This window comes from Phoenix dactylifera, chromosome 13 (genome assembly GCF_051530095.1).
Source record: "Phoenix dactylifera cultivar Ajwa chromosome 13, Ajwa_hap1_PhDact_Kaust_v1.1, whole genome shotgun sequence".
NCBI lineage: Eukaryota > Viridiplantae > Streptophyta > Magnoliopsida > Arecales > Arecaceae > Phoenix > Phoenix dactylifera.
Window position 1 is genome coordinate 156393 of NC_143202.1, and position 14869 is coordinate 171261.

Here is a 14869-nt window from a genome sequence, read left to right on the forward strand (position 1 = left end):
CTCTAAAAATCAATCTATATAATATTTGTTGACCTACTAGCTGAAGGACCCATGAACCTGTAATGGAAGATCACTTCTCGGAGGACTAGTGGAACGCGTGAGACCGAACACCGTAACGGACACGTTTGACTACCAACCGTAGCTAACTACACGACGCTGCTGCTATTACTATAGGAGGGAGGAGTAGGAGAAAAATATGCCGATCGGGTCAGTGCGTCCCGGGCCGCAGCAAACAGCCAAATCAACGAAGGAGACGGACGCCGGCCCACGTTTTTATTTTCTTTGATTTGTCCACCGCTTCCGTTTTCCCGTCTTCCCTTTTCCATGCCAATCGCTTCTCGCCCTCTTCCGTTTCGTGTCCGACTTTACCACTGTTTAATTTGATGTGGATCTTGGACCTTTCCTCGTCCTCGCTCCTTCCCTATTCGTTTCCACAGGCCGCTTCCTTCTCAACGTCCACTACCCGTCATCGCACGCCGCGCGTGACTGGCCCGACCATGATCCTGTAGCTTGAGCGGTACGCTTATCTATCATCCGCCATCGTTCAGTGCACGAGCCAGCCGACTGGATGCCATCGGACGCTCATGAACCGGCCGTCTGGTGGTGGGCCCCGATCACAGATGCTAAGCGTGCACGAGTCGCCGATCGTCGAATTGGAACGGAAGAAAGGGGATCCCTGCCTCTCCGCTGTCCCGATCCAATTCCTTCCTTCCGACCGTCCGACTGGCCTGCTCTTTACTTCCTTTATTTCCCCAACCCCCATCCGTCGTATTATTCCAAATATCCAGTTCCCACTCCTCCTCTCCTTCCTTTCTTCTCCGCCCACGCCAAGCTTGTCAAACGGTGCCAGCCTTCCCCAGCTCCCAATTTATTTATAGCCCCAGAACTCCACTGAGTAAAAGGACAGCTCTGCCTCTAAAAAAGCAGCGGAAAGGGGAAAAGCGGGCGAAAGAAAAGCAAAATATCTACGACCCTCCCTTCTCTCTCTATCCCATCCGCTCTTGCCCTCATTTTTTTCCCCCTAGACCTAGACGGACAGATCGAGAGAGCCCGCCCAAATGGAGGCGTGCTGCTGCTCCTACTCCCCTTCCATCTTCTCCGTCCATTCCATGGACCCCTCCCCTCTCTCCGCCCGCTGCCGCCCCCCAAGCCCCAGCCCCTCCTTCACCCTCCGCCGCGCCGCCCCGATCCCGGGCTCCCCCGCCGCCGCTCCCTCCAGGGCCTCCCTCGAGTGTCGCGGCCGCACCTCCCTTCTCCCCCTCCGCCGCTCCTCCGCCGCCGTCCCCTCTTCTACCCCCCGGCGGCGCCCCAGGCGCCCCGTGTCGGCCGTCTTCGAGCGCTTCACGGAGCGGGCCATCAAGGCCGTCGTCTTCTCGCAGAGGGAGGCCCGCGGCCTCGGGGCGGACATGGTCTTCACCCAGCATCTCCTCCTCGGCCTCGTCGCCGAGGACCGCTCTCCCGACGGCTTCCTCGGCTCCGGCATCACCGTCGACCGCGCCAGGGAGGCTGTCCGGTCCATCTGGACCGAGACGACCGACGGCGGCGATCCCTCCACCTCCCGGTCGGCCACTGACGTGCCCTTCTCCATCAGCACCAAGCGCGTGTTCGAGGCCGCCGTCGAGTTCTCCAGAAACATGGGCTGCAATTTCATCGCCCCCGAGCACATCGCCATCGGCCTCTTTACCGTCGACGATGGCAGCGCCGGCCAGGTGCTCAAAAGGTAAATCTGACCCCCCCGCGGCTCGTTCATTCTGATTGCCTCCTCCAACCCTTGCTTTGCTTCAGCTTCGGTCTGTTCGCCCTCTCCTGTGTGATGTTATGTATCTAGGGACAAACTTAAGTTGCTTTTATTTTATTTTATTTTATTTTCTAGCACTGACTTTTGCAGGACTGATAAATTCTTTATTATCTCGATTGATGTTTGTTGAGTTGATCTTGAACTAAAACAAATGTATCGGTGAGCTAAATAATCTGCAAAATGTCTATTGTTGACGTTAGAATGTGAGAAAACTTTTAACATAATTATTCTGGGCAATAGAAGTGGAGTGCTAAAACTACATGAGATGAGAGATCTGCTTCAGTTGTCGGAGACAGATCTTGTCAAATGAAAGCACTTACATCTTGAAAGAAAGAAATAAAAAAATCAAAATCTTAAATAAGTACCATTACTTAAAGTCCATGATTCACATAAGTTATCAGCTGAGAATACATATATGTATGCAGGGATACAGGTTATGCAGAATGTGCTATAAATTTTCTCATAATAATTAATTCATATTTCTATAATTGGCATGATATTAGTATATTATATTCTGTACTTTCCCCTTACTTTTAACTTTTAAAGTATTATTTCTCTGGCTTGATCCAGTTTTGGTCCAAAATCTTTTAATATAAGGTGAACTAAACTTTTTGGCCCGCCAAGACTTTATTGGCGCCAAGCAATGGCCCCTCTTTTATAACCAAAACTTGTAAGCCCAACTTGTCTGCATATAGTGGATCTGTGGCAGTATATGCATGTATATGTGTGTGTGATTGTTCAGCATTAACCAAGTTTCTACATCACCTGAGAGGAAAAATATTCAGCAAAACAGGCATATTTGTAAATGTATAACCTACAGAGTGTCAAATTTTGTGTCCTTGTCATGGTCATCATTTGACACCTTTATTTTCAGCTCAAACACTTAGGCCCTGTTTGGGCGAGCTTTTGGCAGTAGAGCTTTTCGAAGTAAAGCTTTTGAAAATAGAGCTTTCTAAAGTAGCGCTTTTATAAAAAGTTGTTCGCTATTTGGTAACTGTATTTCTAAAGTGTTGTGCCACTTTAACATGTATTTAGTAAACAAATTGAGAAAGTACTTTTAGTATAATAAAATGATCATAAAGGACATTGCATAGTATTATACAACAGAGCATAATAAAATATAATATGTATTAATACATAAATATATAATATAGTATAATATTACTATAATGTAATATAATATTATTATAATGTAGTAATATAATATTATATACTATAGCGTAATAATTTAATATAATATTAAATTAGTTAACATAACATATCCATGCATTATAATATAATGTAATATAATATTATATTTATAGTATAATATAGTAATAAAGATATAAAATGTTATAATTATTATCATAAATTAATTTTTCGTAATATAACAAATTTTCTAGCTAGGTGATAAAATTGGTTAAACAATTATTAAAGGAACATTTTGTATAATTGTTATATTTTATCAAAGGTATTTTGGTCAAAAAAATAGTTTTCTGACCGAGCCTAAAAGTGCTTTTTCGGAAAGCTTCAAAATGGAGCTTCTCCCAAAAAGCTACTTTTTAGCTTTCTGAAAAAGCTAAAATAGTTTTCTGAAATTTTTACTAAACACTTCTATTTTATCTAAAAGTGCTTTTGGAGGGCTAGAAAGTACTTTTTGGCCCTCCAAAAGCTCCCCTAAATAGAGCCTTAAACATTGAGAGAAATATTTGCTAGATCTGTCCATATTTCAGATATGCATCTTTAACTTCTATATTTTGATAATTAAATGTCATTTTTTACAACATCAATGCTTCATTATGAAAGATTTGGACTACTTCTGGAAGTGCATGCTTGAGCATAAATACCACTACATTGTATGCATTTTAGACTTGTGGTATAGACATTTTGACTTAGTAATGCCTTTCAAGCATATCACTATGGAACTTTATTGTTTGTTCTAGACCAAGTTACATGCTAGATGGACTTGGGTCTATGTCTAACTGTGCGATGTGGGTCTATATCTAACTGTCACATCCTTCTAATATCAAATAATACTTTCTCGTGGATTGGTATTCAATTTTTGTACATGGGGTTACTCTGATTAAACCCAAGGGTCCAGGTAAGACAGCCCTAAATGATGAATGATTAAAATACTCTTCCCATGTCTGTTATTAAACTCTCTAATAAGGAAAAACTTTGAAATATCTTTAGTACAATATCCTCTGAATTGCTCAATGCCTTCAGGATATTGTGATATATTAGCATTTACTTCCCTAAACTGAAACTGGCAGTCTAATTTGCTGAGAACGGCTGCAGCTTGGGAGCAGACCTCAACCACTTAGCATCAGTGGCACTTTCTAGGCTTCAAGGGGAACTTGCCAAGGATGGTAGAGACCCATTGGCATCAACTCATAAGATGCAAGAAAAATCTCCTGCTCGAAAGGCTGCAGTTGTAAGGTCCTCTGAGAAGAAAGGTTGGTGGTCCTGTTCAAGAGCTTCAGATTTCTAAACTTATGATACCTAAGTATCTTGCTTAGACTGATTTATTCTGATTGATCTCCAATTTCAGAGAAAAGTGTATTAGATCAATTCTGTGTGGATCTAACTGCTCGAGCTAGCGAAGGGCTTATTGATCCTGTAATTGGACGAGATATAGAGGTTCAAAGAATTGTTCAAATCTTATGCCGAAGAACAAAGAATAATCCGATTCTTTTGGGTGAACCTGGTGTTGGGAAAACAGCAATCGCTGAAGGATTGGCCCTTCGCATTGCCATAGGAGATATTCCCATTTTTCTTATGGTATGTTTTTCATGCTTTATTGGTGATATATGTTTCTTCTTTTCTTATATTATCTATAATGACTTATTTGTGATTGTTTTTATTGCAGGAAAAGCGCATAATGTCACTCGATGTTGGTTTATTAATGGCAGGTGCAAAGGAGAGGGGTGAATTAGAAGCTCGAGTTACTAGTTTAATAAGTGAAGTGCAGAAAGCAGGTTGATGGGCAAAGCTACTTTGGAATTCGAGTCTGTTTTTGTGCCATGTTTTTTTTTTGTCATTTCTAATATGTTGAAAAAAATATGCAGGTGATGTTATTTTGTTTGTTGATGAAGTTCATACACTTATTGGATCTGGAATAGTTGGGAGGGGAAACAAGGGGTCAGGTCTTGATATTGCTAACTTGTTGAAGCCTGCCCTTGGTAGAGGTGCATTGCAGGTAATGCTCTTATCTGAGTTAAAAAATCCTTGCACAGGGATAAAACTATATTCACAATTTCACATTTATTTGAAATCATGGAAATAATATAATTTTGAGAGCCTCATTCAGTCCAAGTTGAAGAAACCACTAGTTTTATACAATGCTTAATGGCAAACCTTGTGGATCAAATCTCTTTATTCCTTCGAGTCTGTAATATTAAATGCTCATTGCAATATTAATGGAAATTTGACATATAACTTCAAGTTTGTTTGCTACACCAATTAAATCTGTACCCATGCAATATTAAGGCTTTCAGCTTAGATGCTTATATGGGAAACTGAGAAGAACAGAACAAGGGTTGGAAGCAAAAGTACTTCTCAAGAGTACTAAAATATGGTGTACTTTGCATTCTTATCTGACATAGGAGCCAGTCATTATTAATTTGTTTTTTACCTTATTGGTTGTTAGTGAATTGATCACTCTTGACAGTCTGTCTCCATGTTTTTTTAATACTCTTAGTGCTCAAAATAATTTTGGAACATTATTCTTATTTCAACATTTTTTTTAAATACGGAAATCAAGTTGTAAAGGAGGCTTGTATAGTTGTATGACTTGCATAATCTTGCATTTTGCCCAAGGCTCCTTTTGACTTGTCCGACATGTTTGAGATTAACATTGAGATGTTGGAAATCCTGACTTAGTTTCCTGCAAAATTATATAAAAAAACCTCTTTATGTTTCAAAACTTTCCACTACTTACGTAGCATCTGTTGTTTATTTACGTTAAGAAGTGCAAATTGAGGTATGATGGCAAAAATCCATGGTTATGTAATTGTATTCATTATGCCATGCTGTCATGTCAGTGATCCTTTATATGACTTTGAATTTTGAAGTCTTCTTACACATACACCGCAACTAACATCTGCTGCAGATTTTATAGCCATCTGCTCCTCGTAGGGTGTCTCTAATATTGGATTAAGCACCTGAAAACTTGGAAGTCTAGAAATCTGTATTTCATCAAAAATAATTGAATAGATAGAAACTTCAGTTCTGTATTCATCTAAGCTGTACCAAGTATCAGCTTGTCTAATGAAATGCACTATCTTTTTCATACATTTTTGCGCCACTTATTTTTCAGTATCCTCAGGTAAAAACCTTACAAACATAGTCTATTGCTCCTTATTTATTAAATTATACTGGGTTGTACAATATTCTATATCATGCTTTCCTGGGTTTCACCTGTATTTGTTGGTGATCTTCCAATACTTCTTTTAATTTGTTTATCATTGTCAATGTCCATTATACTAATTATCTGTGTATGGCCAGTGCATTGCATCTACAACTGTAGATGAACATAGAACACATTTTGAGAAGGATAAGGCTTTAGCTCGCCGTTTTCAGCCAGTGTTCATAAATGAACCTAGCCAGGTAATGTTGGGGCTCTTGCTGCTGCAGATCATTCAAGACTGCAGTCTTTTCTCTGTGGTTTAATTGCCAACTATTCTTCCTTTCATAATCTTATAGGAGGATGCTGTGAAGATATTACTCGGTCTACGCAAGAGATATGAAATTTTTCATAAGTGCAGATTTAGTTTGGAAGCCATAAATGCTGCAGTATACCTATCATCTAGATATATTCCTGATAGGTATCTTCCTGATAAAGCAATTGATCTGATGGATGAAGCTGGCAGCAGAGCTCGTATGGACGCATTCAAGAGGAAGAAGGAAGAGAAAGTTTCTATACTCTCAAAGTCAGCAGATGAGTGCTGGCAAGAGATAAGAGCTGTCCAAGCAATGTATGAAGTGGTACTGGTTTCTTCGATGCTGATGTCTAATTATTCTTGTGATCCATTTCTGGCTAACTACATTAGGTTTCTGTTTATAATTAGGTAGCTGCAAATAAGCTGAAATATTCTCTGGATGAGAGCAGCAGCACAGAGGGTTGTGCTGATGCTGAAGGAGCGGGTGAAATCAGGATGGTCTCAGATTCATCTCTCCCACCAACATTAGATGATGAGTGAGATATTTCGTTCTTGTGTTATGAGGTAGATATCCATCACCTTCTGTGCTAGTTTGAAACCTGTTCTTTTGTGTGGATTTTGCTTCTATGCAGACCGGTGGTTGTTGGACCGGAGGAAATAGCCCATGTCGCTTCCCTGTGGTCAGGAATCCCAGTTCAGCAGCTCACTGCAGATGAAAGAAAGCTTCTAATTGGCTTAGATGAGGAGCTTAGAAAACGTGTAATTGGCCAAGATGATGCTGTCATGGCCATTTCTCGAGCTGTGAAGAGATCACGTGTTGGCCTGAAAGATCCTGATAGACCCATTGCTGCAATGCTCTTCTGCGGCCCAACTGGAGTTGGTAAAACTGAGCTCACAAAAGCTTTAGCAGCAAGCTACTTTGGTTCGGTAATTCTCTCTTTTCTGTTATTATACCATGGACTCTTAGGGATGTTTCCAGCCTCAAGTGTGACTCAGGATTGCAGTCACTCCTCCCCACTCTGGTTTTTGGCATACCCTCCAACAGGCAGTAGCCAAAGTAAGAGATGGGAGGGAGAGATAGTAACTGGAGTCTTTACCTAACATGACTTATGCAATCCATGCTAAATTGGCTGTTGGACTGACATCTGACAGCAAAAAAAGGCTAGTGCATACAAGAGGAGAAAGGGTGAGAGAGATCAATAGACCAAATCATTTTGAACATCTCTTGCTTCCTCCTCTTCAAGAGTTGGATAGGATCGTAGGTCTTCACTAATCTTATTTCTCAAATTAATAATGTGTATTTCTTATGCGGAATGCTCGTTTATGCATCTCTCTCTCTCTCTCTCTCTCTCTCTCTCTCTCTCGCACACATACACATGCGTGCGCAATGCAGGTGCATACATGCATATGTACCATGCATAATGAGTTCAAATGTGCTATGTGTGGGCTTACTGCTCTTTATGTAACATATGAATCCAGCTTTTTCAGACTTTCAGTTCATAAAACATATCAGTAGCAGCAGCACAAATAAAATAAAGAAAAATTGACAACCTTATCAAGTTTCACTATGTGCTTTCTTCCCCAAACAATCTTGGTGGTGTCTGTTAGTTCATTTTTTGTAAGTATGCCATGATCTGAATGGATTTCTTGAACTGCTCGATAACTTTATTGGGTTCAGTATTCTATTTTTTAGAATAAATTTGAAAGATGATCCTTCAATCTTCCTTTCAAGATGACCTTGATCCCTTGATCTGCTTAAATGTCTATAGTAACAGTAGTCAGCTTCCTCATTAAATCTTCCAATTGCAAATATTTTCATTCCTGCTATTCATCTATTGAGTTCAACCGATTTTAAGCATTCATTACTATCTTTCTTAGGTGTCCTGTGCTATTAAGTGGTGATTTCCTTTTTCCATGATCTTTCATGCAACTGTTTATTGTTAATTGAAATTTCTGCTACTGTGCAAGTGACTGTAATAGGTTCCCTTGTTTTGATATGACAGGAGACAGCTATGCTGCGACTGGATATGAGTGAATACATGGAGAGGCACACTGTAAGCAAGCTTATAGGATCTCCTCCGGGGTACGTTGGTTATGGAGAGGGTGGCACTTTGACTGAAGCGGTCAGGAGAAGACCTTTCACAGTGATATTGCTTGATGAAATGGAGAAAGCTCACCCTGATATATTCAATATCCTCCTCCAAGTATTTGAAGATGGCCATCTCACTGACTCTCAGGTTAGTATTTGTGAGTGAGAAGATGGGTTAAGTCATATTAATCCATTTCACAATTGCCATCACAGTAATTGACATGGCGCTAGCCAATTTTTATTTTTTACACCATGCATCAGTTTGTTTAGGCTTGTTAAGTTTTCCAATAGTGTTTTTATAACATAAAGAAACTTTATGCAGCATGTTGCATACAATTGTTGCCAGACAAACTGTTAAACATGATACCACTAAATGCATGTTGCATAATATCTCACATGATGCAGCATGTATTGACAGTTCCATTTTACGTCAATGCATTAAAGTTATTGGTTTTGATATTGTATCAATGATGTTCTCGATTTCAACATCCAACATTGTTGTCATAGAAAGATCAGTTTTTCTCTCTCTCCAAAATTAAAAGAACCGGAGAAGGTTAAATTAATTTACTGGGATACAGAATTGTTCTTAATTCATCTTGTCTTATAATAAAGGAAAGTGCTTACCATGATCCTTATGGCTAAGTATTTGATATAAAAGAGTGTTCACCAATTGACCCTTATGGCTAATTATTTGACATAAAAGAGCCTGCATGTGTATTCTGATGGACGAAAATGTATTACCTGTGTCATGCATTTGCAGATTGGTTTAAGATCTATTACATAAAATTGTCTGCTGATTCAGTTCTACATTGAACAAATCTGTCCGTTGTTCCCTTTTCCTTTATTGTTTCTAGAGTCTCTAGAGTTGACATTTATGTCGAATAAGTGCACATGGATCCTGCCGCTGCATGGTCTTGGGGAGGGTCAGAGGTACGCAGCTTTATCCTTGCATGCGGAGATATTGTTTCCATTTTTCGAACCTCTGACATTCAGGTCACAGTGTAACAACCTTACAGTTGCACCAAGGCCCACTCTCATATTTGAACTAAGCTATTATTTTTCTAAATTCATGGGTTCCAACCATAAGGTCTCAACTCAGCAAGAAGAACTCGCTCTACAAGTAAAAGAAATTGAGTTTGAAGTCTTTTCCCCTCTACTATCTTTTGGTGTACCAGAATCACATTTCTCAGGCCATATCATGGATAGCTTGATTGTTTCTCTAATTTTATCAATGTATCATTCTAGTTCTTACAGGTTATCTGATGTTCCTTTTTATTATTTTGAGAATCTTCATGGACATTTTTCAAATGTCCCTCTTTGTATATTTGTATGAGAGAAATTGTAACCATAGCCTTATCCCCACGTACTTGGGATTGGCTTTTATGAATCCTGACTTTCTGTCTGTGCATGAGAGGAACCATACCATAGATGTGAGCCCCTAACCTCCAAGCCTTATTATGGCTACTTGGTGTTGTCTCTACAAGTCATATTCCAACAAGCATTCCTATTTAGGGCTACATTTGTTTGTTACTAATTTTAAGTTTGCATGAGAGAAACAAATGCTAATTTTGATATCTTGTTGCCCAATAAATTGGCTATTGCTATTTGAATTCCAGCCCACTCCCCCTTCTCTTTCTGTCTCTGTTTTGTAATTTATTCACAGCAATATATTTTTTTTTGTGAAAAGTATGATGAAAATTATATAAGCATGTTGGCAAAGATAGATCCCTAATTTCCATCTGGAGCTTTTTTGAGTTTGAATCTCTAGCAACTTCTGTATCTTCTTGTTCAACAGGGGCGGAGGGTTTCATTCAAAAATACATTGATTGTCATGACGTCTAATGTGGGGTCTACAGCAATATCCAAGGGTAGGCGAAGCATAGGTTTTTTGATTGCAGAAGACCAGGAGTCAAGCTCATATGCTGGAATGAAAGCACTAGTAATGGAGGAGTTAAAAGCATATTTCCGGCCTGAGTTACTTAATAGAATGGATGAGGTGGTCGTATTCCGTTCCCTCGAGAAAGCTCAGGTTTGTTCTGCTCTTTTGTTTCTCCTGGTTCGTTTTCTTCCAACAGTCCCTGAAATTTGGTCTCTTATTTTCCTTGGTAAATCATCATAAATGTAGTTAGCACGACTTCAGATAATCTGCAATATCACTTGCACACTAAGTTCTCAAGTAACTTTCGAGGATCATGCTTTTCAAACATCTGCAACTTTCCCATTGTTGTTGCAAGCATCAAAGTCACTATCTATGAGTTGGTGCATGGTCTTCATATTTTCTACCTTCATCTTTCAGATGCTGGAGATTCTGAATATAATGTTAGGAGAAGTGAAGGGCAGGCTCTTGTCCCTTGGGATTGGTCTAGAGGTGTCTGATGCAGTCATGGATTTGGTTTGCCAACAAGGGTATGACAAGAGCTACGGCGCGCGGCCATTGAGGAGAGCTGTGGCCCGTCTCATTGAAGATGTCATTAGTGAAGCGATTCTGGCTGGAGATTACAAGCCTGGTGGCACTGTTGTGATTGATGTGGATGCTTCAGGGAACCCTTTCGCGAGCCAGCTGCCTGATCAGACAATCCATCTATCTGATGCACCATCGACACTCTAATAACTGCGTATCAATCTTTTGTAGTCCTATTCTTTCATTTTGGTGCGGTTGGGAGTTTATGCTGCATGGATGCCATCGAAAATAACCTGTATATATTTATATGATTCAGTGAATTCAATTCTCATTCAGTGAAACGTGATGGAAAAATATGTTGAAGCTCACTCGTGATGGGCTACATAAAACAAAATTTCGAGCAAGTGTCTTTAAATGGTACGGGGATACGCACAATGCATCCATAAACTCGATCAGTTCCCATTTCCGATCTCATGAAAATATAAATAAACGTTACCAGTGGCGTAAAGAAACAGCTATTTCGGGGGGGAAAAACCACCATGGGAACCACTATTTTCCTCTAAATACTACAGCACAAACAGCGATGAACATCTAGAACTTGGGCAGCTTGACCTTTATGGGTAATCTAGAACATCTCGGTGGGGTGCCCGTACATGGTGCATCTCCCCAGCCCTCTGGCTTGCCCGGACAGACAGGGTAGCAGCACCTTCAAATCAATATATTTGCGCTACTCTTTCACATGACCAACCTTCCCCTCCAAGGAGCAAAGAACAGATATGTTTTCATGTTGAAATTTTTGAGTCTTCTTCCCTTCTGCAATCCCATCCACCCCTGGTCATAGAGCTTTTGTGAGATCTTATTTGCATGCATGTCTTGGCGTCTCCTCCTCTAATAATCTCCTCCATCCAGTTGTTAATGAACAAAGATTGACCTGCTCCAGCTGCAATTTTCATGAGCATGCGTTGATCTCATTGTTCAACTTGAAGGTCTAGCAGCCCCATCTACAATGAAGCTTTGGTGATTGAATCAACCCCTACCCGGAAATTTGGCTGCCAACACTCCAAGCCAAGAACCTAACCAGGAACCGCCCAGGGCCCATTCGCAATCACCTTATGACGATCCTTTTCTTCATCAAATTGGAAAATCAAGTGACTTCCGGAAAGTGAAATAATCTTGAATTCTTTAGTCTTTCCAATGGAGTTTCATTTTCTTCGTAGCGAAACCAAGGAGCAAGCCATTTTCAAGAAACTTCCCTATAAATGAAATTTCCCGTCATTGACATGCGCCATCATATTCCTCATCAGAAAATGTAACAGAATCAGAAAATTGCTCTTGAAGACGAGCAATCTCCTCCACAGAAACAATTTGTATTTCCCGACGCCAGTATCATCTTTATTTTCTGTTGGCACGGTGTCTAAGATATGATGTCAAGAATATAAAAACATAACTTTTTCGTAACAAGCACATAACTAATTTAATAAAATGCACGAAAGCCTGCAACAGGAACTACATGCCATTAGAAGTTGGTATCATGCGCATTTTCATCTTAAAGTTAATCGATTGTCTTAGCATGTAGTAAAACCTAGATAAGCTTGTTTCTCATGTAATAGAAACATATTAAGTAAGGTTCCCAAAAATTTTATAAGTGTTGGGGAGGGGGGGGGGGGGGGGGGGGGGGCCCTGAATTTAGTCCCACATCGGCTAGTAGCGGAAAAGTTCTATGCCTTAATTGGGGGGCAAAGCCTTTTTCCTCTCGAGGTGCCTTTTGAAGGGCAAAACTGTGAAAGGCGGGGGACTAGGAATGGCCCGTACCCTTCGGGGGCGGGGGATCAGAAATGGCCCGTACCCAAAGCGGACAATACCTCGGGAGGAACACGGTCCTCTTTCTCTGCTAGCTTAATGTGGGCTATGTTGTTGCGCGAGGCTCCGGCCAAATCGCCGTCCCCGCAACAGATGGCGCGTCAGGTAGGGGGCGCTTCCTGCCGCTGGCTACCCTCTAGGACTGGGAGGCGCACTGAACCTTCCCGCTAGGGGGGCTGCCGAATTTAGTCCTACATCGGCTAGTAGTGGAAAGGTTTTGTGCCTTAATTAGGGGGCAAAACCCTTTTCCTCTCGAGGCGCCTTTTGAAGGGCAAAACCGTGAGGGGCGGGGGACCAGGAATGGCCCGTACCTTCCGGGGGCGGGGGACCAGAAATGGCCCATACCCAAAGCAGACAATACCTTATGAGGAATGCGGTCATCTTTTTCTGCTAGCTTAATGTGGGCTATGCTGTTATGCGAGGCTCCGGTCAAAGCGCCATCCCCGCAACAATAAGATATCTTAAAAAAAAGTCATCCAACACAGCATAAGTAGAAGCCAAATGCAGTAGCTGATAAAAGGATACTGCTCTAGTATTTGCATCTTGGAAAGTACAGATCTTTACATTTTGTACTGCAGATCTTTACATAACCATTTTCGGGGGATATACCCATTGGCAAGAATGGTTATGCCCCAGAAAGTACTCGAGGGCAGTGCCTATTATTGTCTCTTTTATGCTTTACATGCTGCGTCATCAACCAAAGGGAATATCAATGTGCATTCAAAATCATAGGTAAATTATACTTTTAGTACTCCAAGTTTAGGCCAAATTTTTAGTAAATTCCTAAGCTTCGCAAAGATCAAATTTGGTCCCTATCATCCTTTTCTTTGATTCCGGCCACTTTCTATTACCAAAAATTCCTGCTGACATTAACCGGTACCCCGAGAACAGAAAGGGGGAGTTACCCAGGTCCGAGGAGAGGAACAAATCGAGCGGTGGAGTTGGAGATTTGGTGGGTAACCTGATGCCCTCTTTGTCTGGGTTGAGAAGGTTGGGCCAAAATTAGAAACAACACGGGCAACTAGTGCACCAGCTAAAGATGGCGTTCTTTAGTCCGGCATTCCGAAGATTTGTACAGCTGCATAATCCAGAGGTATGTGCTTTCTTTTGGGTTGTCGGGTGGAATTATTATGACATGGAGGTTAGGGAGCTGTAATCTTGATATTTTTCATTAGTACAACCAGCACGTCATTATAGTGATTTCAGAGGGCAATGAGCGTTTGTGGATCCTATCGGCGGTTTATGCCAGCACCGATTATAGGAAGAGAAGGGTCCTTTTTTTGGGTACTATGGTAGCTCACGTCAACCATGTGTGAGTTCTACCAACAACGTAAGAGGAAATAAGAGTACATAAAGGTAGGAGAACAATATCTGTCCTTGTCCACAAAACCTTTCTCAAGTGCTGAGTAGCGAAGGAGGCAATCCAGTCTGCTGTCGTGTTCTCCTTCCTAAACACATAGGCTATCTGAAACGAGCTGCAGTCAGCCACCAAGCTCCGGATGTCACTAAGTAGGTGATGACCATCGCCCTATCGCCCAACATCTCGAATCCACTCAGTCACTGTAGTTGAGTCTCTCTTTAGGATGATGTAGTCTGCCCTTAGAATCATCCTCGCATAGGTGACTCCCTCCTATGCTGCTCTGAGCTCCATTCCAATAGCGGTCATATTCCCAGTGCACCTCCTGCCCACCATAATCAACTTGGAATTGTGATTCTGGATCACAAACCCGATACCTCCCCTGTCTCCACTCGCTAAGGCGCTACTGTCAAAGTTCACCTTGAGGTGATCAAGGATGGGGGCTCTCAAGAAACAAGAGTAACTTGGAGCGCTGTAGTAGCGAGATGGGAGCTCCAGATGTCCCTAGCCTACTCCTATGAAGATGGATCCTTTATGATGAGGTGACTACCTTGATTCAGCAAGAGCACCCAACGCTAGTTGTGGGGTACTTCAACTATATCGATGGGCCTCTGGAGAAGCGTGGAGGAAAGGCCTTTGGCGACAAAGTTGAAGTCATAGAGTTAGACTTCATCATGGCCAATGGACTCGTTGACCTGGTGTTCACTATACCGAGGTTTACTTG

At 41.4% G+C, this 14869-nt stretch overlaps 1 protein-coding gene across 1 annotated transcript; it reads left to right on the forward strand.

Annotated features, from left to right (window-relative positions):
• Positions 1 to 355: 355 nt before the first annotated feature.
• On the forward strand, positions 356 to 11269 carry ERD1 (Clp ATPase). Its single transcript, XM_008814254.6, has 12 exons — positions 356 to 1720; positions 4076 to 4233; positions 4329 to 4558; positions 4647 to 4755; positions 4846 to 4976; positions 6284 to 6385; positions 6482 to 6763; positions 6847 to 6974; positions 7071 to 7365; positions 8442 to 8675; positions 10323 to 10556; positions 10824 to 11269. Exons 1-12 carry the CDS (start codon positions 1059 to 1061, stop codon positions 11133 to 11135), a joined length of 2877 nt encoding a protein of 958 aa, XP_008812476.4. The 5' UTR covers positions 356 to 1058; the 3' UTR covers positions 11136 to 11269.
• The last annotated feature ends 3600 nt before the right edge of the window (positions 11270 to 14869 follow it).